The sequence below is a fragment of the Macaca nemestrina genome, chromosome X (assembly GCF_043159975.1).
Source record: "Macaca nemestrina isolate mMacNem1 chromosome X, mMacNem.hap1, whole genome shotgun sequence".
NCBI lineage: Eukaryota > Metazoa > Chordata > Mammalia > Primates > Cercopithecidae > Macaca > Macaca nemestrina.
In genome coordinates, this window is record NC_092145.1 from 112,592,826 (window position 1) to 112,616,832 (window position 24,007).

The window sequence follows — 24,007 nt, forward strand, 5'->3', positions numbered from 1 at the left end:
TATAGATTTTATAATATTGGACCACATAGTCAGAATGAGTGACTTTTAAAGGAATTGATGGATTCTACTTGGTGGTATTTCATTTATAACTGTTCCATCACTATTCACGAGTAAGGCTTAATGTAATTAAGTAATTAAGTAATTGCTGATGTTCTCTTTGACAGGCTGTTATACCACAACATTAGGCAGAAAGTATGAGAGACCCTTGGTAGTAAGAATGGCAGCTTACAGAATAAAAGGGGAAGAATTGAGGGTCAGGGGTTTGCATAATTGAGATTCCCAGGACCTGCAAAGAAGTGTATCACAGAGATTATAGGGGAGTAATCCCCAGCCTCGCCCCAGTTTGAGGAAACGTGTCCCTGGGCCAAAACCCACCCAAAGGAGAAGACATTAAACTTTTTTGCAAGTCACAGGTTTTGTCAGTAAGCTTGCAGGAATCACTTATTCCTCTGGTGAAACACCTTGGCTGGGAGTGGATGAGGGGTCAAGGGCAGATTTTTTCAGATGGAAAATATTTCTGTATGTTGCATGCTTGTGAGAATGGCCCAGCATAGAAGGGGAAAAGTGATGTGATAGGAAAGAGAGGAGATAACTGGAAGGGAGGGGAAAGGGTTCAGTGGAAAGATCATTTCTTTCTAACAGGAAGGAAAGTTCATGGGTATAGGAAAGGAATAAATGGACATTCAAGTCTATAATTTTCCATCCACCTGTAAGTTTAGCTTTACTGCATAAACCTTGAAATGTGCCTCCTGATGTTTACTTGTATGTATTTTGTAAGATGATTTATGCTTTCTCTTTAAACATATTTATGTAAAATATTTTAATGTGTATAGAGAATATTTATTTTTCACTAGCTGCTTCTTTTTTTTTTTTTTTTTTTTTTTTTTTTTTTGTTGAGACGAAGTCTCGCTCTGTCGCCCAGGCTGGGGTGCAGTGGCTGGATCTCAGCTCACTGCAAGCTCTGCCTCCCGGGTTTACGCCATTCTCCTGCCTCAGCCTCCTGAGTAGCTGGGACTACAGGCGCCCGCCACCTCGCCCGGCTAGTTTTTTGTATTTTTTTAGTAGAGACGGGGTTTCACCGTGTTAGCCAGGATGGTCTCAATCTCCTGACCTCGTGATCCGCCCGTCTCAGCCTCCCAAAGTGCTGGGATTACAGGCTTGAGCCACCGCACCCGGCCAGCTGCTTACTTTTTATTTTTATCATGCTTTCATGCTCTGTGTGATGATCCATATTACAGTAAAGCTTTAAAAACTTTTTTTCTTTGCTTCATCATCTAGTTTCTGAAAAGGGTGGGTTAAAGTGGCTAGTGGTCGAATTAACTATTTCGCCTAGTTTTAATTTTACATAGTTTAAGGATATATCATTAGCTATATATGTGTTGATAAATGTTATAATTCTTGATATTTCACAGTTTGAAGAACCATCTACTTTCATACCTTGTGACGTTTTTCACCTTATATTCCCTCTGCTCAGGTTTTAAAATTGCAGCCACAGGCTTCTATTGGTGTTTTTTGGCCAAGTCTATCATTTTCTATCCCCCTTCGTTTTCATATTTTCTGGGGTCTTTTTTTTTTTTTTTTTTTTTTCGAGAAGGAGTCTCACTCTGTCACGCAGGCTGGAGTGCAGTGGCGTGATCTCGGCTCACTGCAACCTCTGCCAACCTCTGCCTCCCAGGTTCAAGCAATTCTTCTGCCTCAGCCTCCCAAGTAGCTGGGATTACAGGTGAGCATCGGCTAATATTTGTATTTTTAGTAGAGATGGGGTTTTGCCATGTTGGCCAGTCTGGTCTAGATCACCTCAGGTGATCCGCCCGCCTCGGCCTCCCAAAGTGCTGAGATTACAGGCATGAGCCACCGCACCTGGCTGGGTCTTTTAATTTCAAATGTAACTCACATTTATAAAATAATGCTGGACCTTGGGGAATTTTCAGTTGTTTTTTCCTATCAGATGATGTTTTTCTTTTAATGAATGATTTTAACCCATATGTAATTATTGGAACACTAGGATGGATTTCTGCTATTTAAATATTTCTTTTGGTTTCCTTTAATTTCCTTGGCACATAAAATTTTTGGTGTTTTCCCCCTTAATGCTCATTTGAAAATTACTATTCATTCTACATTTAGTCTTATCACTCATCCCAACATAAGACCAGAATTATATGCATGTTTCTCTCCCAAGGTCTACCAATATCTATATTCTTCTGAAAAAGAATAAGAGAATCATAGGATTCTTTGCTTTTCCTTTCACTTACTTTCTTTCAACTATCTCTTCTATGGGAATAATTGTAATTTTAGTTTCAATTTATAATGCTATACATTCATATATATTTGCATTTTTTCCATTTAGAAAATAAAAACAAAAACTGATGTCAAAACATGCTTGAAGAAAATGTTAACACATTAACGAGAAATGCAAAGATTACTTGAAAAAAAGCAAACATACTCAATTCTTTTTTTTTTTTTTCCCCAGGCTGGAGTGCAGTGGCGTGATCTCAGCTTACTGCAACCTCCACCTTCTGGATTCAAGCAATTCTTGTACCTCACCCTCCTGGGTAGCTGGAATTACAGGCGTGCACCATCATGCCTGGCTAATTTTTGTATTTTTAGTAGAGACAGAGTTTCACTGTGTTGGCCAGGCTGGTCTCAAACTCCTGACCTCAAGTGATCCACCTGCCTCGGCTTCTCTAAGTGCTGGGATTACAGGCATGGGCCACACAACACACTGCCCATACTCAATTCTTTAGTAGGAAATCTGAATTATCATAAAGAAGCAAATGGCCCTATTTAATGCAAGTTCCTTTACAATGGCAATATAATTATTTTTAAATTTGGTAAGTGAATTATAAATTGTATACAAAAAAGAAAACAATCAAGAAAGCAGTAAATTCCTGAAAAAAAGGGTAATCAGAGACAGCCCTATCATCTATTAGAAGAAATTATGAATGTAGAGGAATTAGAATAATAAAGATTATGACTATTAGCTCAGTGGAACAGGATAAGGTTCAGAAATATACCCAATATACTCAGAGTTATATCTTGGAATGTATGTACAGGCATACATGGTTTCATTGCACTTTACTGCACTTCAGAGATTATTGTGTTTTTTGTAAATTGCAGGTTTGTGGCAACCCTGATAGAGCAAGTCTATTGGAACCATTTGTACAACAGCATGTGCTCACTTCATGTCTCTATGTCAGATTTTGGCAATCCTCACAATATTGCAAACATTTTCATTATTATTATATCTGTTTCTTCTCTTTTTTTTAAGGTGGAAGATTTGGTTATTTTTTATTTTTAATTATTTATTTATTTGTTTATTTTTTATTTGAGACAGAGTCTCACTCTGTCACCCATGCTGGAGTGCAGTGGCGTGATCTCGGCTCACTGCAACCTCTGCCTCCTGGGTTCAAGCAATTCTCTGCCTCAGCCTCCCAAGTAGCTAGGATTATAGGCACCTGCCACCATGCCTGGCTAATTTTTTTGTACTTTTAGTAGAGACGGGGTTTCACCATCTTGACCAGGCTGGTCTTGAACTCCTGACCTCGTGATACGCCCCCCTTCGCCTCCCAAAGTGCTGGGATTACAGGTGTAAGCCACTGCATCCGGCCTATTATTATATCTGTTATGATAATCTGTGATCAGTGATCTTAGATGTTACTATTGTCATTGTTTCAGGGCACCACAAACCATGCCCATAGAAGATGGTGAGCTGAATTGATAAATGCTGTGTGTGATCTGACTGCTCCACCTACTGGCCTATTCCCTGTCTCTCCCTCTCCTCGGGCCTCCCTACTCCCTAAGACACAACAATATTGAAATTAGGCCAATTAATAACCCTCAATGGTCTCTAAGTGTTCAAGTGAAAGGAAGAGTCACATGTCTCTCCCTTTAAATCAAAAGCTAGACATGATTGAGCTTACTGAGGAAGGCATGTTGAAAGCCAAGCTAGGCTGAAAAGCAAGGCTTCTTGCACCAATCAGACAAGCTGTGAATGCAAAGGAAAAATTCTTGAAGGAAATTAAAAGTCCTACTCCAGTGAACACACGAAAGATAAGAAAGTGAAATAGACTTATTGCTGATATGAAGAAAGTTTGAGCGGTCTGGAAAGGAGACCAAACCAGCCACAACATTCCCTGAATTAAACCAAACCTACTCCAGCACAAGGCCTGAACTCTTCAATTCTGCGAAGGTTGAGAGAGGTGAGGAAGCTGCTGAAGCAAAGTTTGAAGCTAGCAGAGGTTGGTTCATGAGGCTTAAGGAAAGAAGCCATCTCCATAACATAAAAAGCACAAGGTGAAGTAGCAAGTGCTCGAGTGCTAACATAGAAGCTGTACGCAGCAAGTTATCCAGAAGAGCTAGCTAAAATAATTGATGAAGGTGGCTACACTAAACAACAGATTTTCAATGCAGATTAAACAGCCTTATATTGGAAGAACATGCCAGCTAGGACTTTCACAACTACAGAAGAGAAGTAAATGCCTGGCTTCAAACCTTCAAAGGACAGGCTGACTCTCTTGTTAGGGACTAATGTAGCTGGTGACTTTAAGTTGAAGCCAGCCAGCCATGGTGGCTCACACCAGTAATCCCGGCACTTTGGGAGGTTGAGGTGGGAGGACTGCTTGAGGTCAGGAGTTTGAGATCAGTCCTGGCAACACAGCAAGACCCCATCTCTAAAAAAAAAAAAAAAAATTAAATTAGCCAGGCATGGTTGCACATGCCTGTAGTCCCAGCTACTCAGGAGGCTAAGGCAGGATTCCTTGAGCCCAGGAGCTCAAGGTTACAGTGAGCTATGATAACATCACTGCACTCCAGCCTGACTGACAGAGTGAGACCCTGTCTCAAACAAACAAACAACAACAAAAATGGTGAAGCCAATGCTCATTTACCATTCTGTAAATCCTAAGATCCTTAAGAATTATGCCAAATTGGCCGGGCGCAGTGGCTCACACCTGTAATCCCAGCACTTTGGGGGGCCGAGGCGGGCGGTGGTTCACGCCTATAATCCCGGCACTTTGAGGGGCCGAGGCGGGCGGATCACGAGGTCAAGAGATTGAGACCATCCTGGCCAACATGGTGAAACCCTGTTTCTACTAAAAATACAAAAATTAGCTGGGCATGGTGGCGTGTGCCTGTAGTCCCAGCTACTTGGGAGGCTGAGGCAGGAGAATCGCTTGAACCCAGGAGGCAGAGGCAAAGTTGCAGTGAGCCAAGATCACGCCACTGCACTCCAGCCTGGCAACATAGCGAGACTCCATCTCAAAAAAAAAAAAAAAAAAAAAAAAAAAAAAAGAATTACGGAACAACAAAGCCTGGATGATAACACATCTGTTTACAGCATAGCTTACTGAATATTTTAAGACCACTCTTAACACCTATTGCTAGACAAAAAAGATTTTTTACAAAATATCACTGCTCACTGACAATGCACCTGGTCACCAAAGAGCTCTGATGGAGATGTACAAGGAGATTCATGTTGTTTTCATGCCTGTTAACACAACATGATTCTGGAGCCCATAGATCAAAGAGTAATTTCAACTTTCAAGTGTTATTTAAGAAATACGTTTTGTAAGACTATAGCTGCCATAGATGGTGATTCCTTGGATGAATCTGGGCAAAGTAAATTGAAAACCTCCTGTAAACAGTTCATCATTCTAGAAGCCATTAAGAACATTCACGATTCATGGGAGGAGGTTAAAATATCAGCAATAACAGAAGTCTGGAAAGACTTGATTCTAACCCTCATGGATGACTTTCAGGGATTCAAGACGTTACTAGAGGAAATAGCTACAAAGATGGTGGAAATAGCGAGAGAACTAGAAGTGAAGCCTGAAGATGTGACTGAACTGCTGCCATTTCATGATACAACTTTAATGGATGAGGAATTTTTTCTTATGGATAAGAAAAGAACATGATTTCTTGAGACAGAATCTACTCCTAGTGAAGACGCTGTGGACAGTGTTGAAATGACAGCAAGTGATTTAGAATATTACATAAACTGAAAGAAAGCAGGGGCAGGGTTTGAGAGGACTGACTCCAATTTTGAAAGGATTTCTACTGTGGATAAAATGCTATCAAACAGTGTTGTATACTACAGAGAAATCTTTCAGGAAGGAAAGTGTTAATTGATGTGGCAAACTTCATTGTTGTCTTATTTTTTTAAATTGCTATAGCCACCCCAGTGCTCAGCAACCACCACCCTGATCGGTCAGCAGTCATCAGCATCAAGGCAAGACCTTTCACCAGCAAAAAGATTATGACCCACCAAAGGCTCACGTGATTGTTAGCATTTTGTAGTAGTATTTTTAAATTAAAGTATATACACTGTTTTTAGACATAATGCTATTGTACACTTAATAGACTATAGCATACTATAAACATAACTTTTATGTGGGAAGCCACAAAATTTGTATGACTCTTTACTGAGATACTCGCTTTATTGCAGTGGTCTGGAATCGAACCTGCAATATCTCGAAGGTATGCCTGTATATGCTAATGTAGTATTGCATGTTGGGGGGGGAATATAGATTATTCAATAAATGGTGTTGGGACAAATGTGTAGGCATCTTGAAGAAAAATTAAGATAGATCCCTGGTTAAGGCTTTACAACAATAGCAAAAAGAATCCAGCTAGTCGCAGCTGTAAAAGTAAAAAATAAAAACAATTAAGTATTAAATAGAAAATACAAGAGTTTTTTTTTCCCCCCAAATACCGCTGAGCAATGGGGAACAATGAGGAAGGCGTTTCTAGTTATGATACAAAACTTGGAGAACAGAAAAGATTCATAAACTCAATGCACAGAGAAAACACTAACATTTTCATTTAAAAGACAAATGGGAAGTTGGGAAAAATAACTGGGACACATGTAACATCCTTCCATAAATAGCAACAACCTAATAGAAAAAAAATGGGAAAAGGAAATTTTAAAATGTCTCAGAAAAAAATCATATAAATGGCTCTTTAAACACAGTCACATATATTCAACCTTGGCCATAAGAGAAATGTAAATTAAATCTATACTGAGATACTGTGTTGTAACCTACCAGACTGGCCAAAAAGAAAAAACGAATATGACAAGACACTGTGTTGCTTGGGTATGGTGAAAACAGACACTCATACAACTGACACAACCCACAAGGCAGGCAATTTTTCCATATCTATTAAGAATAAAAATGTGTAAACAAAACAAAATGAAAAGAGTAAAAATGTATATATCATCTGTCCTGGGAATTCTACTCGGAGAAATTTCTCTTTAAACATACTCTCTCGGCCGGGCGCGGTGGCTCAAGCCTGTAATCCCAGCACTTTGGGAGGCCGAGACGGGCGGATCACGAGGTCAGGAGATCGAGACCATCCTGGGTAACACAGTGAAACCCCGTCTCTACTAAAAATGCAAAAACTTAGCCGGGCGAGGTGGGAGGCGCCTGTAGTCCCAGCTACTCGGGAGGCTGAGGCAGGAGAATGGCGTGAACCCGGGAGGCGGAGCTTGCAGTGAGCTGAGATCCGGCCACTGCACTCCAGCCTGGGTGACAGAGCGAGACTCCATCTCAAAAAAAAATAAAAATAAAAAAATAAAATAAAATAAACATACTCTCTCTTGTGCTAAGATTTGTATAAGGATATTCATTGCAGTGTTGTGTACAATTGCAAAAGATTAGAAACCCTTTAAATGTCTATTAAGAGAAAACTGGTTAGCATATTTTGATATATTCATATAATAGAATAAGACGTAGCCTTGTAAAGGAATGAGGTAACTCATTACATGTAGTGACACTGAATAATCACCAAGCTTTATTGTTAAGGGAGAAAAGCAAGTGCTGGAAATTTTGTATGCTAATATTTCAGTTTATTGTGTGTGTTTGTATGGACAGACTATCTGTATCTGCCTCGGGAAAGAATATATGGGCTACTGGGGTCAAAATTGGAGGGTACATTTTTTCTTTTCAAAAGATTATTATTATTAAACATAATGTAGAAAAACATATAAAACAAATATTCACCTTAACTAATCATTCAAAGCAAATACCAACCTAATTACCACCACAATCTGAAAATAGAACATGGCCAGCTCCTTGGCCGGAAGCCTTTCTCATGCCTCTTTCCCTCCCTCCCTGCAACGCCCCTGGTCAAGAAAGCCACTATTCTGCCTCAGATGGTGAGCACTTCCTCACTTTGCTTTCAAGTTTTATCACCTACAAATGTACCCCTCTATACTATATGCTTTTGCTTTTCCTGTCTTAAAACTTCATATAAATTGAAACACAATAAATTCTTTGGTGTCTACCTTCTTTCACTCAACATTATGTTCAATTCATTTATTCATTCTATTTTTTTAAATTTTTCTTTCTTTTTTTTTTTTTTTTTTGTAGAGATGGGGTCTCACTATGTTGCCCAGGCTGGTCTTGAACTCCTGGCCTCTAATGATCTTCCTGCCTCAGCCTCTCAAAGTGTTGGGATTATGAGTATGAGCTGTCACACCTGGCCCCACTCTATTATTGATGGGCATTTGCATTATTTCCAGTTTCTGGCTATTACAAGTAATGCTACAGTGAGCATTTATACATGGGTCCTGGTGCATCAGCCAAGGATTTCTGGTGGGTGTTTTCCTAGAACTGTTTCCTCATATGATCTACATATGCATGGATGAATAAGGCTAAAAGGTCCCCAGAGATTGTACCGATTTACATTCTCATCAGCAGTGCTCCTCCTCCTCACTAACACTTGTCATTGTCACTGTTCTAAATTATAGCCATTCTGGTGGTGGTGGTAAGGGGTAGTTGTATTACATTGTGGTTTAAATTTGCATTTCCCTGATGAAAAATGAGATTGAGCACTGTCTCACGTGTCTAATAGCCATCTGAATATCTTCATCTGTTACATATCTGTTCAAGAAGGCCTCTGACTAGTGGGTATTCTGCTTTTTCTTGTTGTTTTGTTGTTCTTTATATATTCTGGGTATAAGTCCTCTGTTGTTTATATCTTCTCCCACTCTGTGGATTGCGATTTTCTTCTTTTTTTTTTTTTTTTTTTTTTTTTTTTGAGACAGAGTCTCACTTTTTTCACCTAGACTGGAGTGCAATGGCGCGATCTTAGCTCACTGCAACCTCTGCCTCCTGGGTTCAAACAATTCTCCTGCCTCAGCCTCCCAAGTAGCTGAGATTACAGGCGCCTGCCACCATGCCCGGCTAATATTTGTATTTTTAGTACAGACAGGGTTTCACCATGTTGGACAGGCTAGTCTTGAACTCCTGACTGACCTCAGGTGATCCACCCACCTCAGCCTCCTGAAGTGCTGGGATTACAGGTGTGAGCCACCGCGCCCAGCTGTGATTTTCTTTGGGGAAGTGATTATCATAAAAGTCAGGGTAGTAGTTAGCTCTGGGAGTAGAGGGATTGTGGAATGCTAACTATGGACTCTTTCTAGGCCTATGGAAGGATAACTCACTCGGCCATACATGTCTGTTCTGTGTGCTTTTCTGTAGGTATGTAATATTTCACAATAAAGACGTTTTTAAGTGTAACTATGATCCATTAACTTCACGCCCCTGTATATATTTAAGAGAGGGTGTACACATGTGCACGGAGACATGATGAAGAATGTTCCTAGCAGCATTGCTTATAATTCATTATTATATTTCATTGAAATATTTTAAATTAACAAAAATTGATAAAAATTTCTTTGGCCGGGCGTGGTGGCTCAAGCCTGTAATCCCAGCACTTTGGGAGGCCGAGACGGGCGGATCACGAGGTCAGGAGATCGAGACCATCCTGGTTAACACGGTGAAACCCCATCTCTACTAAAAAAAATACAAAAAAACTAGCCGGGCAAGGTGGTGGGCACCTGTAGTCCCAGCTACTCGGGAGGCTGAGGCAGGAGAATGGCGTAAACCCGGGAGGCGGAGCTTGCAGTGAGCTGAGATCTGGCCACTGCACTCCAGCCTGGGCGACAGAGCAAGACTCCGTCTCAAAAAAAAAAAAAAAAAAAAAAAAAAAAAAAAAAATTATTTAATTGGCTACCTTCTGTGACAAAAAGGAGAAAAGAATGTGTTCTCAGCTGCTGTTATTTGCATAAAGAAACCCTAATCATACAAAGAAAAACTAACTAACCTGGTTATATGTATGAGAGAGAGCTGAGCAGACAGGAGAAAGATGGATAAGAGAATTTAGACCATAGAGCTTGAGTAGCCCTTATCCAAAATGCTTGGGATTAGAAGTGTTTGGGATTTTGGATTTTTTTCAGATTTTAGAATATCTGCATTATACTTAGGTTGGGCATCCCTAATCTGAAAATCCAAAATCCAAATGGGCATTTCCTTTGAATGTCATGTCAGTCCTCAAAAAGTTTTGGATTTTGGAGCATTTTGGATTTTGTATTTTTGGATTAGGGATACTTAACCTGTATAGCTTTTTATATGTCTTTAATTTTTTGAGTCATTTTTCTATATTACTATTCAAAAAATTACGTTTTTTAAAAAACGACTACTAATATCTTTAGAATGATATGATGCTGCATCCATAAAACAAAAATAGCACGGGAATATTCTGAAGACAAAAAGAGCTACTTAAAAAATATAACAGCATTAATAAGAGATAGAAAAGAAGGTTTGGAAGATAAAGTTTTTTAAAAAATACTACTAAAGGGAGAGCAAAAGAGATAGAAATGGATATCAGTAAAGCAAATAATTTTTACAAAGCAGCATCGAAAACCAAATAAAAAGAGTTTTAGAAAAGCAGAGAAAATGTGCGTGTGAGTAGAAAAGGCCTAGGAAGACTTTGGACGGGCTTTCAAATAGGGCATAAAAATGATTTCTAGGCTGGGCACGGTGGCTCACTCCTGTAATCCCAGCACTTTGGGAGGCTGAGGTGGGCAGATCACAAGGTCAGGAGATCGAGACCATCCTGGCTAACACGATGAAACCCTGTCTCTACTAAAAATACAAAAAAATTAGCCAGGTGTGGTGGTGGGTGCCTGTAGTCCCAGCTACTCGGGAGGCTGAGGCAGGAGAATGGTGTGAACCCAGGAGGCGGAGGTTGCAGTGAGCCGAGATTACACCACTGCACTCCAGCCTGGGCGACAGGGTGAGACTCCATCTCAAAAAAAAAAAAAAAAATTACTTCCAATCTAGAATTATATTCTCAGCCAAAAAGACAAGTTTAGTGTCAGGATCAAATAGGTATATTTCCATGGCATTCATATTTATATTTCTACACATAAATTTATACAGTTATATGTATTCAGTAAATATATTTCTGCATGACATTTTCAGACATGCAAAGTTTCATAAAATGTACCTGTCGGGCATCCATTTTCAAGGATATACTGCAGGATGTGCTCCCCACAAAATGAAGGGGCAAGCCAAGAAAGAGGAAGACATAAGCTCCAGGAAACAGATCTGACTCAAGAGAGAAGTCAAGGGGATTTCCTGGGAGATGGTAAAGAGAAGACACCAAGGTAACAGCTCTGTATCAAACTGAGAAAGTCACCAGTCCAGACTTTAGCAAGTCAAGCTCCAGGAGAGATTTCTTCAAAGAGAAGACAATGATGCCCAGAAGTGAGAGCAGCCCCACCTATTACTGGCTATTTACTGTGTAAACCTTGGCCAAACGGTTTTTCTCTGTGCCCCAGTTTTCTCCTATGCCCCAGTTTTCCCCTCTGTGACATGGGGATAATAATGGCACTTACTGGGCATGGTGGCTCGGACCTGTAGTCCCAGCTACTTGGGAGGCTGAGGTAGGAGGATCACTTGAGCTCAGGAGTTCGAGGTGGCAGTGAGCTATGATTGTGCCACTGCACTTCAGCCTGGGCAACAGAGTGAGACTCTGTCTCTAAAGATAATAATAACAATGGCACCTACTTCATGAGGTTGTTGTGAAGATGGATGAACACACGCAGAGTACGTGTAACAGTGCTTGGCATGCAGTAAATGTTGTATGACTGCTTTTAATTATTATCACTGTGATTATCACCTAATGTGTTTGAATATATAGAAAGGAGATCTAAACACCAGGGAAAAATTTGGAGTTGAATGATTGATATGTATATAGTAATGCAAACAAATGACTGAGACAGAAAATTGTTAATTCCAAGGAAAAGAAAAAAGTTGTGCAGAAATAGTCATCACAGCATGGATACCATGGGATTCAATGATCAACACCGACCATGAATCTCACCAAAACAATGATATACCTATCTTAGGGAGGTGGGGTTAGGAAACGGGTATGTGAGTGGGGGAGTAAAGAAAAGCTCAATCTCGCCGGGCGCGGTGGCTCAAGCCTGTAATCCCAGCACTTTGGGAGGCCGAGACGGGCGGATCACGAGGTCAGGAGATTGAGACCATCCTGGCTAACACGGCGAAATCCCATCTCTACTAAAAAAATACAAAAAACTAGCCGGGCGTGGTGGCAGGTGCCTGTAGTCCCAGCTACTCGGGAGGCTGAGGCAGGAGAATGGCGTAAACCCGGGAGGCGGAGCTTGCGGTGAGCTAAGATCCGGCCACTGCACTCCAGCCTGGGCCACAGAGCGAGACTCCATCTCAAAAAAAAAAAAAAAAAAGAAAGAAAAGAAAAGCTCAATCTCTATCTTCCATAGTGGAAAGCCAATAGATAACACCCAAACATTCTTTAAAACTATTAAAAAGAGTAAAGGTGCTTGCTTCTGGGGAGCTGGAATCTGGCAGAAAACAAGGTATGGAAGAGGTTTTTTTTTTTTTTTTTTTTTTAAACAAGACTTAGAGAACTATTTGATTAAATGAAACTAAGAGCTAATTGCAAATTACCAAGTGGCGACAAATATTCATAAAAATATGCAAGAATGATAAAGGGCTATTAACCTGAGTATTTTCAAAAGCCTCTTTTAAAATCCATAAGCTAAGATAAATAAATCAGCAATGGACAGGAGAAGGAAATTCACAAAAGGGAAATAAATGACCAATACAAATGGGGGTGGAGGAAATTTTCCTGCCTGGTAAAAAAAAAAGTACTAGAAATGAAAACTATTAGATAGTATCTTTCCTTCAGGGCTCTGGATGAATTCCAACCCCTGGGCACCTCTTCCTCCTCCTCACCTCACAGGCACTGCCATGTTCCCCTGGCTGGGGAGCGTCCTCGTTAGCTGGCATGTTCCCGACGGACTTGGACGTCAGCCCTGGGGCTTCCTTGCTGATAACTCTATAATTCCAGTGGAATCAGTGGACTCAACGGGGACTGCTGGGGTCAGAAGGAAGATCCTGCAGCCTTCACTATGAGATCTGGCCCAGGGACTCTGCAGAGACTCCAAGAACCCTGGAAAGACAGTGTCCATATGATCAGAGGCAGACAGCACTCACTACACAGACATCTCCTGGGGGAACCAAAGTACAGTTCACTGCACTGGATACTGTGAGGTAGATAAAGTCCAAGAAACACATATTCTGCTTATCAATTAAAATAGAATATGAGCAAGAGCATGAGATTTGGACTAAAATTAATAAAGGTTTAAATTCTAGCTCTGCCAACCTTTAGCTATGAGAACATGAAAAAGCTTCTTCAGGTTTATTTTTCAAAATGAATTTGAAATATTTATCTCAAGTGGCTATGAAAATTAGATGAGATTATGTTTCAATGGTACTTAGCACTGAACTGGCCCCAGGTAAACAATTAATACATGTTAGCAAGTAGTGTTATAAGGAAGCATGTAATGTGCAGAAGCAGGTAATTTGCACAACAAATCTTTCATCTATGTGTTGTTAAAATCATTATTATTTCATTTTATGCATACAGAATTAGAGGTTTAGTGGTGTTAAGTCAAACCCAGTCTACCAGGCTCCAAAGTTCACGTTGTCAAGGTTATATCACATGATACCTTTTCCCTGGTAGGTTCAAAATAAATGTGGTTCTGTTTAACAGATGGTGAAAATATGACCCTGAGTTCAGAATAAAAAAGTTAAGTAAAATTTCTTGAGACAGAAGAGACACGCTATAAGAAAAATATTAATAGCCTGGGACTAAAGTTTTTTAATTAACTCAAAAATATCCAGAGGTAAAACTGTTTCCTCATTGAGGGAACTAGTGTCTCTGTGTCCAAGTTGAGGTACAATTTTATTCTGATCAATTATTAGAGGCACTGTAGATTTAGTCATTCTTGTTAAGAAATGAAAAATATCTACTTAAAAAGAAGAGGAACTTAAGACAACAGAAGTAAGAATGGGATGAAGAGGAAAAGTGAAAGTAAAAGAAAGAAAGAGTAAAATAAAATAAAAGGCATGAACAAGTTAAATTTTAAAAACATAAAAAGGATGTTATACCAAAACAAGAGGGAAAATATACTTTCTTCTCTTATAGTAATGGAACTTTTACAAAATTCCTTCAAATAACTTGGCCACCAAAAAATCTGATAAATGTTTTAATATTGGGAATTGACAGGCTTACATTCTCTGATCGTAACATAAGATGTTCAACAACATCAGTCATTAGGAAAATGCAAATCAAAACCAAAATCTTTCATGTATTAGGAAACCATGTCACATCCACTAAAATGGCTAACATAAGAAGAAAAGACAATAACAAGTGTTGGTGAGCTGTGAATAAATTGGGGCTCTCAAACATTGCTGGTTGGATTGTAAAATGGTACACTCATTCTGAAAAACATTTTGGCAGTTTCTCAAAATATCAACCATAAAGTCACCATATAACCCAGAAATTCCACTCATAGGTATCTATGCAAGAGAAATTTTGAAAAACCCATGTCCATTCCAAAACTTGTATACAAATATTCACAGCAGCATTATTTATAGCAGCCAAAAAGTAGAAACAATCCAAATGTTTGATGTCAATTGATGAATGGATAAACAAAATTTGGCATATATACACAATGGAATATTATAACATTTGGTAATACAAAAGAAGTACTAATACTACAACATGGATGAACCCTGAAAACTCTACCCTAAGTGAAAGAAGCCAGTCACAAAAGACCACATATTTGTGATTCCATTCATGTGAAATATCCAGAATAGGCAAATCCACAGAGACAGAAATAGAATAGTGGTTGCCTAGGGCTGGGAGTATGAGGTGGCTGGCATGAATGGTGAATGTCTACTAATAAGGACAGGATTTCTTTTGGGGGTGTTGAAAAGGTCCTAAAATTAGATTGTGGTGATGGCTGCACAACTCTGTTAATATACTAAAAACCACTGAGCTGCATACTTTAAGTGGGTGAATTTTATGGTATTGGAATATACCTAAATAAATCTTATTTTTTAAAAGGGGAAGAAAAGAAACTTTTTCCTAAATAACCCAGGATCAAAGTGGGAAATCAATACAGAAGCTATACAAATTTTACCAGAAGTTACGGAATACAGCATTGTATTTGGAGTGAAATTTACTGCTTTAAATAGCGTTGTTTTTAATTAAAAATAAATACAACCCCAAAATGAGCTATATATTCAACCTAAAACATTAGAATTAGAAAAAACAAAATTAAGCAAAACAAAAACCAAAACCAGGAAGTAATTAATAAAAATAAAACCTTAACTAAATCAAATAAATATAGGAGGCTTAAAGAAAAAAAAGAAATGAAATGGCCAATGTAGCCGGGCGCAGTGGCTCATGCCTATAATCTCAGCACTTTGGGAGGCCAAGGTGGGAGGATCGCTTGAGCCCAGGAGTTTGAGCCCAACCTGGGCAACATGGTGAAACCTCATCTCTACAAAAAAAAAAAAGAAAAATTAGCCAGGCATGGTTGTGTGCACCTGGAGTTCCAGCTATTCAGGAAGACTGAGGTAGGAGGATTGCTTGAGCCTGGGAAGTCGAGGCTGCAATGAGCCCCAATTGCACCACTGCACTCCAGCCTGGATGACAGAGTGAGACCCTGTCTCAAAAAAATAAATAAACAAATGGAAATGACCGATGTCATTTAAAAAACTCTCTAGCAAATCAGATAAAGGAGTCAAGAATGTGTATGTGTGTATGTGTGTATGTGTGTGTGTGTGTGTGTGTGTAGATAGATATAGGAATAACATAAGATAATTATCATCATCAGTCATTAGGAAAATATAAATCAAAACCCAAATCTTCCATTTGATTAGGAGACCATGTCTGTGCAAGATAAATGAAAACATATGTCCATTCCAAAACTTATACACAAATAGTCACAGCAGCATTACTCATAATAGCCAAAAAGCAGAAATAATCTAAATATCCATCAACTGATGAATGGATAAACAAAATTTGCCATATATATACACAATAGAATATTATTATTTGGTAATAAAGAAGTATGGATACCTACTACAACATGGAAGAGCCTTGAAACTATAGAAACCACACACACACATACGCATATACATGTATTTGAAATGAGAGGAAAATCTTTCCCAGATAGGAAGGTGTTTAAGGCAGTTATTGCAGAACATTATGCAAACTGTATAGCAATGCATTTTAATACTGCCATAAAACAAGTGCTTCCCTAGTAAAATGCAAATTAATAAAGTTAATATAAGAAAAGAAAAGAGACCAGGTGCGGTGGCTCACACCTGTAATCCCAGAGCTTTGGGAAGCCAAGGCTGGCTGATATCAGTTGAGGCCAGGAGTTCAAGACCAGCTTAGCCAACATGGTGAAACCTCATCTCTACTAAAAGTACAAAAATTAGCCGGGAATGGTGGCACGCACCTGTAATTTCAGCTACTTGGGAGACTGAGGCAGGAGAATCGCTTGAACCCAGGAGGCAGAGGTTGCAGTGAGTTGAGATCGCAGAAACTGCACTCCAGCCTGGGTGACAGAGTGAGACTCTATCAAAAAACAAAACAAAGCAAAAAAATAGAAAAGAAAGAAGAGACTAGTACATGTAGAAGAGACCAGAAAAAAAATTAAGTGAAACAACAAACACAAATCGGAAGACTCTGAAAGGTAGAAAGGTAAGGAGGACAGCTTACAGACCTCAGGACTTGAACAGCACAGTGGTTGAGTTCCCTGGGCTTTCCTTTATCCTCCCATACATCATCAAAAGGTACTGGAGAAACTTACAACTCAGAACCATCAACGGGAACAGCTTCCCCCCGCCAAAAAAAAAAATATGGCTCCAAGAAAAGCCATTCCTGTTAAAGGACCAGGAAAAAGGTGACTTCACTGAACAGAAAACCTTTTTGAAGATACCCAGCCTTCCCCAGCCAAACACTAATGGAATGCACATTCCTTTCAATCACCTGTTGAACATTCTGCAAATAGACCATACCGGGGGTCATAAAACACCTCCACAAATTGAAGTCATACAGAGTATGTTCTCTGATTATAACAGCATAGAACTATCAATCAATAACAGAAAGATAACAGGAAAATCTCCAGATACCTTAAAATTAAATAATATATTTCTATATGATCCATGGATCAAAGATGAAGTCCCAAGGGAAATTAAAACATGATGAATGAAAATGAAAAATGTAACATATCAAAATATGTGGGGTACAGATAAAGCACTGTTGAGAGGGAACATTATAGCACTAAATGTTTATATGAGAAAAGAGGAAAGGTCTTAAATCAATAATCTAAGCTCCCACCTCAAGAAACTAGAAAAAGAAGAGAAAACTCAAACTAAGCAGAAGGAAGTAATAAATACAAGAGCAGAAATCAACGAAATTGAAAACAGAAAAACAATAGAAAAAAATAAATCCAACAGCTGGTCTCTTGAAAAGAACAATAAAACTTGTAATCCTCCAGCAAGATTGACAAAGATTAAAAAAGAGAAGACACGACTAGAAAGATGGTAGAGCAAGAGCAAAGAAAAATCCCTTTGGTTCCAGAAAATCTCCTGAAAAAGAGGAAGGCTTATCAAGCCCTCAAAGCCACCCAGGCAAAGCAGGCACTTTTGGCAAAGAAGGAGCAGAGAAAAGGGAAAGGGCTCAGGTTTAAGTGACTGGAATCATTCCTACATGATTCCTGGAGGCAGAAAGGTGACAAGGTGTGTCTCAGACGACTAGAAGTGAAACCTCATGCCTTGGAATTGCCAGATAAACAATCCTTGGCTTTTGCTGTATGCATCGAAAGGATTGATGGCATGAGTTTATTGGTGCAGAGAACCACTGCCTAAAGAAAATTTTTAGTGGTGTCTTTGTAAAAGTTACCTCCCAGAACCTAAAAATGTTGCATACAGTGGAAACTTACGTGACCTGGGCATTTCCAAATCTGAAGTCTGTTCGGGAACTCATTTTTAAACGTGGACAAGCCAAGGTCAAGAATAAGATCATCCCTCTGACAGACAACACAGTGATTGAGGAGCACCTGGGGAAGTTTGGTGTTATTTGCTTGGAAGACCTCATTCATGAAATTGCCTGCCCAGGGAAGCATTTCCAGATCTCATGGTTCTTGAGCCCTTTCCACCTCTCAGTGGCCCATCATGCTACCAAAGATAGAGTGGGCTTCCTCAAGGAGATGGGCACACCTGGCTATCGGGGTGAACACATAAATCAGCTCAGCCGCCAGCTGAACTAGACCCAGGTGTCAAACTGCAGTAAATTTGTATCAGTGAAGTAGAAGCATGTGTTTTTATTTGGGGGGGGGAATTTTTATCAAGTATCTTCAGAGAAGTTTCTTTCCTGCTTTATCTTCAAAAACTGGAAAGGAAGGGTCAAAGAAAAGACAGTAGCTCATGCCTGTAATCCCAGCACTTTGGGAGGCCAAGGCGGGCGGATCACCTGAGGTCGGGAGTTCGAGACCAGACCGATCAACATGGAGAAACCCCGTCTCTACTAAAAATACAAAAATTAGCCGGGCATGGTGGCGCATGCCTATAATCCCAGCTACTCGGGAGGCTGAGGCAGGAGAATTGCTTGAACCTGCCTGGGAGGCGGAGGTTGCGGTGAGCCAAGATTGCACCATTACACTCCAGCCTGGGCAACAACAGCAAAACTCCGTCTCAAAAAAAAAAAAAAAAAAGAAAGAAAAGAAAAGACAGTAGCTTATGTTCACGGCAAGCACCTCTCATCACAGTCCAGTTCCAAGGAAAAATTCCAGCATTTTCTACATTGACTGCCGCCTCATCTGAAATCAGCACATTACACGGAGGAAGGAGTCCTGCTTTGCTGCATCTTCTATCCTAGGGTTTAATGTTGGTTAATGAGTAACTCTAGCATTTGTATAAGGCTTCCTAAGACTCCTACAGCAGTCGACCAAGCCCAGGGACATAATTGAATCTGAAGATTTCTGCAGCCTTGTTTTGAAAAAGACTTGGAATACACATAGGAAGAAAGGCACAAAAATAAATGTTCACTTGTCTCTGTGAAAAAAAAAAAAAAAAGAGAGAGAGAGAGAAGACACGAAGACACAAATTACCAATATTAGAAATGAAACGCAGAGATGTAACTACAGATCCTACAGCCATTAAAACAGGGGTATCTAATCTTTTGGCTTCCCTGGGCCCCACTGGAAGAAGAAGAATTGTCTTTCGCCACACATAATATACAGTAACACTAACGATAGCTGATGAGCTTAAAAAAAATTGCAAAAAAAAACCTCTCAATAATATTTTAAGAAAGTTTACAAATTTGTGTTGGGCTGCATTCCAAACTGCCCTGAGCCACATGTGGCCCACGGACCGCGGGCTGGACAAGCTTGCATTAAAAGGATAGTAAGGGAATACCACAACAATTTTGTGCACATAAATTCAACAACTTGGATGAAACAGTCCAATTCCTTGTAAAACTCAAAGTACCACAATTAACCCACTATTAAATGCAGGTTGACTGTCTCTTATCCAAAATGCTTGGGAACAGAAGTGTTTCAGATTTCAGATTTTTTTAAAATTTTGGAATATATGCATATACATAACAAAGTATCTTGTAGAATGGGACTCAAGTATACACACAGAATTCATTTATGTTTCATGTACACTATGTTACCTTATAACATAGCCTGAAGGTAATTTTATATAACATGTTTAATAATTTTGTGCATGAAACAAAGTTTTCACTGCATTTTGACTGTGACCTGTCACAAAATCAGGTGTGAAATTTTGCTTGTGGCATTATGTCGGCACTCAGAAAGTTTTGGATTTTGAAGCATTTTGAATTTCAGATTTTTGAATTAGGGAAGCTTAACCTGTAGATAGTCTAAAATGATATTAAATAGATAATCTGAATAGTTACATAACTATTTCAGACATTGAAGCCATGATCAAAAAGCTTCCAAATGGAAGTTTCCAGGCCCAGATGGCTTCACCGGAGAAGTCTACCAAATATTTAAACATTTAAATAAAAATTAGTACTTATTCTACACAATCTCTTCCAGAAAATAGAAGAGGAGAAAATAGTCCCCAACTCATTCAATGAGGCCAGTATTACCCTAATACTAAAACCAGACAAGGCCAAGAGCAGTGGCTAACACCTGTAATCCCAGCACTTTGGGAGGCTGAGGCAGAAGGACTGTTTGGGCCCAGAAGATTAAGACCAGCCTGGGCAACATAGTGAGACCCCATTTACAAAAAATAATAAAATTAGCTGGGTGTGGTGGCATGTGCCTGCAGTCCCAGCTACTCAGGGGGCTGAGGCAGAAGGATCACTTGAGGCTGGGAAGTCAAGGTTGCAGTGAGCCATGATCACACCACTGCACTCCAGCCTGAGGAACAGAGTGAGAGCCTGTCTCAAAAATAAAAAATAAAACCAGATGAAGATAGTATAAAAAAGAAAACTATAGACAAATATTTCCCATGAACTTAGATGCAAAAATCCTCAAAAAAGCATTAGCTAATCAATTCCTTCAATATATCCAAAGAATTATACATCACAACCAAGTAGGGTTTATTCCAGGAATGTAAGACTAGTTCAATATTCAAAAATCAATCAGCGTAATCCTCCATACTGACAAGCTAAAAAAGAAAAAAAAAAATCACAAGATCATAAAAATTCATACAGTGTTGATGAAATTCAACACCCATTCATGATAAAAACTACTTTTGAAGTTAAGAATAGAGGGGAACTTCCTCAGCTCAAAAAAGAGGGTCCAAAAAAAGAAAGCCCTACAGCTAAAATCATACTTAGTGGTAAAAGGTTGAATATTTTCCCCCTAAGGCTGAAAACAAAGCAAAGATGTCCACTCTCACCACTCTTATTCAACATAGTACTGGAACTTCTTGCCAGTGTAATAAGGGAAGAAAAGCAGAGGTACAGAGATTGCAAAGAAAGAAATAAAACTATCCCTGTTTGTATATGACATGATTGCTCATGCAGAAAACCCAAGGAATCTACCAAAAAAGAAGTAAAACCTAATAAGTGAGCTCAGCAAGATTGCAGGATACAAGACCAACAGACAAAACTCAATTGTATTCCTATATATAAGCAGCAATTTGAAAGATAACACCATTTACAACCACTGCAAAAAAAAATAAATCTTAGGTATAAATTTAATAAGATGTATAGAACTTGGGTGATGAGAATTATAATACACCATTTACAGAAATTTTAAAAGATCTAAATAAATAGAGAGACATACTATGTACATGGATTAGAACACTTGACACAGTTAAGACTTAACTTCTTCCCGAGTTGGTATACCGGTTTAATGTAATTCCTATCAAAATCCAAGCAAGATGCTTTGTAGATAGAGACAAGATTTTCTAAAATGCATATAGGAAAGGCAAGGGAACCACAGGCATTAAAACAATTTTGAAAAAGAATAAAGTGAGAGGAATCACTCTATCCAATTCAAGACAGCATGGTAGTACTGGCAGAGGGATAGACACATAGACAATGAACTGAATAGCAAACCCAGAAAGAGCCTACACACAAGTATGGCCAACTTATTTTTGACAATTGTGAAAGACAAGTCAATGGAGGAAAGATAGTCTTTTCAACAAATGGTGCTTGAGTCTGGACATCCATAAGCAAATTAATTCACCTCGACCTAAGTCTCATACTTTATATAAAAGTAACTCACAGTGGATCACAGACAGCAGTAAGGAGACACAGACAAATCACCATCACAGTGGAGAATTTCTCTCTCCTCAAAGTAATAGAAGAAGCAGACAAAAAAGGATAGATTAGATTTTCTATGACACAACTGACGACTAAATAATTAAATATTATTTTCAAGTTATATACAGAACGTTTCTAAAAATTCACCACGACTAGGCCATAAGTCTCCTTATATTTCAAGGAATGAGCTTCACGTAGATATTTTTCTAACACAGAAAACTAAGGTTAGAAATCCATTACAACGATAAACTTTTGCACACTGAAACCCCACTTTTGAATAACTCCTGGGTAAAAGACAAATGAATACAAGTTAACACTCTTAAAAAACATAATGCTCCAAACCCAATGGGGCTTAGAATGAACTTTAAGACCTTAACGGTGATATTAGAAAAGAGAAAAGCCTGCAAAATGATGAGCGAATCATCTAACTCAAGTTAGATAAACGATTCCATCACTGACCACACAGAATCGCCCAGCACTCACCCTCCCCGGCCCCCCATCACCTCCACATCCCTGGGCACTGAACGTCGAATCCTCCTGACAACTATCAAACCCCGGCTGAGAACCGGCGAGAACCGCAGCCGCTTCCGGTCACTACCCCTAGCACCGCCCTTTTTCGGGGTTTGGGACTTCGCATGAGTGAGGGAAAGGGAGGGGGGTCCGCGCGTGCGCAAAACCACCTTTGAAGCTGCTGTTAGCCAGGAGTCAACATGGAGAAGTTACGGAAGTGGTGCTTTGGGACGTTGGGTGACCCTCGGCGGCGTGGTCAGGTGGGGAACATGGCCGCGCCCACGTCGCGCTTCCCCATGGGGTACACCATGTTGTAGGAGTGTCCATTCCGTATTGAGGATGAGGACACCTCTAAACTCACAGAGCAGGCTGTCTGCTCTAAACTCAGGTGGAGCTGTCCCGCTGGTGGCGGGGAGCAGGGGTGGGGACGTTTCTCTGGGCAGGCTAACTGGAGTAGGGGTCTTTGGATCTGTAGTCTACGAATCTGTGTCATACCGTTCCAAGACACTGAAGGGCCTCTTGGAAAGAATCGGGCGGCTGCGGCTATCTCCTGGCAGATACCACAGGATGAGAAGCGGGGAGACGTCAGGCTGGTTACAGGCTTTTCCTAGGACATACCACAAGGGAAGGAGGAGGAGAAATCAGGGCTGTGCAAGCCCTCCTAGGATATGCCATGAGGTGGGAAAAGGGGAGAACTCAGAGTGCTGGGTTCCCCTCCTGCTGTGCCTGTGGGGCTTGGATGCGGGGTTTGAATGCTCCAGCAATCTACCTTATCTCCCACTCCATCTACCCCAACTAAAAAGGGACTATGTATCAATACTAATAATTTTTAATGTGCCCTTAGTCCAATGCAATATGTCAATAAAAATATTTAGGAAACTTTATATTTTTTATTTCCTCATGAAGTAAAATATATGCGGTCATGGTGCCCTTACTTTTGAAATGTAGCTTTAATACAAGGCTCTGCTTATACCCTTCAACCAGTTTGCTGCCCCATACCACCTCCAATGTGTAAATTCTGGAGATGCCACTGCCCTCTGGGAGATGTCACTGGAGCAGAAGGGGAAGAAGTCGTGCAGCCCTTCACCTAGGAATGCCTATTCATCCTTCAAAACCAAGTTCAAATATCTCCTCCTCCAGAGAATCCTCCTGACAGCTAGAAGCCTGTGTGCCCTCCTGAAAGCCTTTCTGAATCCTCAGGTGAAAAAAATATTTTGAGAGGACCTGGTGTAGGCTGAAGTGTGGACTTGCTGGGGGCTCTCAATCCAGTCTTATCCCCTCTGGTCCTCGGTTTAACAATCTTGAAGGTTAGAGGTGTCCTAGTCCAGTTAGTCTCAAACTAATTTGTAGTCTGACAGATCCAGCAATCAATAAGGGAGACTGCACACCAGGGGCACCAGGGGCAGCTCAGTAAGCAAAGGAAAAGATAGATTTCTTATGGGATTTTGAGGAATAGTGGAGTTCAGATGAAATTTAAATAAAGCAGTGTTTTAGTGGGTTCAAAGCAAAGCAGGGCTGTATATAAAGGGTCATTGATAGGTCTCAACTGTGAAGTGAACCC

General features: G+C 39.9%; 2 protein-coding genes and 1 pseudogene across 9 annotated transcripts in view; 2 read left to right on the top strand and 1 right to left on the bottom strand.

The window, feature by feature from the left end:
• The window catches only part of LOC105463999 (zinc finger protein 81), a 101,412-nt gene extending 78,865 nt beyond the window's left edge, over positions 1-22,547 (bottom strand). Inside the window, exons 1-3 of one of the 8 annotated variants that reach the window (XM_071088893.1) lie at positions 22,440-22,546; positions 16,646-16,744; positions 13,062-13,278 (exon numbers count right to left, since the gene is read on the bottom strand). In XM_071088893.1, coding sequence (XP_070944994.1) covers positions 13,062-13,115 — 54 coding nt within the window. In that variant the 5' untranslated portion in view covers positions 13,116-13,278; positions 16,646-16,744; positions 22,440-22,546. Of the gene's footprint in view, positions 1-13,061; positions 13,279-16,645; positions 17,734-18,946 lie in introns of those variants that run through there. The other 7 variants (XM_071088890.1, XM_071088892.1, XM_071088891.1 and 4 more) reach the window with 7 other exon arrangements.
• Positions 17,731-18,460, top strand: LOC105464012 (ribosomal protein uL30-like; annotated as a pseudogene).
• A 99-nt stretch (positions 22,548-22,646) lies between the features above and the next one.
• On the top strand, positions 22,647-23,379 carry LOC105464020 (uncharacterized). The gene is given in 6 exon segments (XM_071088894.1): positions 22,647-22,665; positions 22,668-22,774; positions 22,776-22,813; positions 22,815-22,897; positions 22,900-22,975; positions 22,977-23,379. Coding segments are annotated over 6 exon segments (702 nt in total). The 3' UTR covers positions 23,356-23,379.
• The last annotated feature ends 628 nt before the right edge of the window (positions 23,380-24,007 follow it).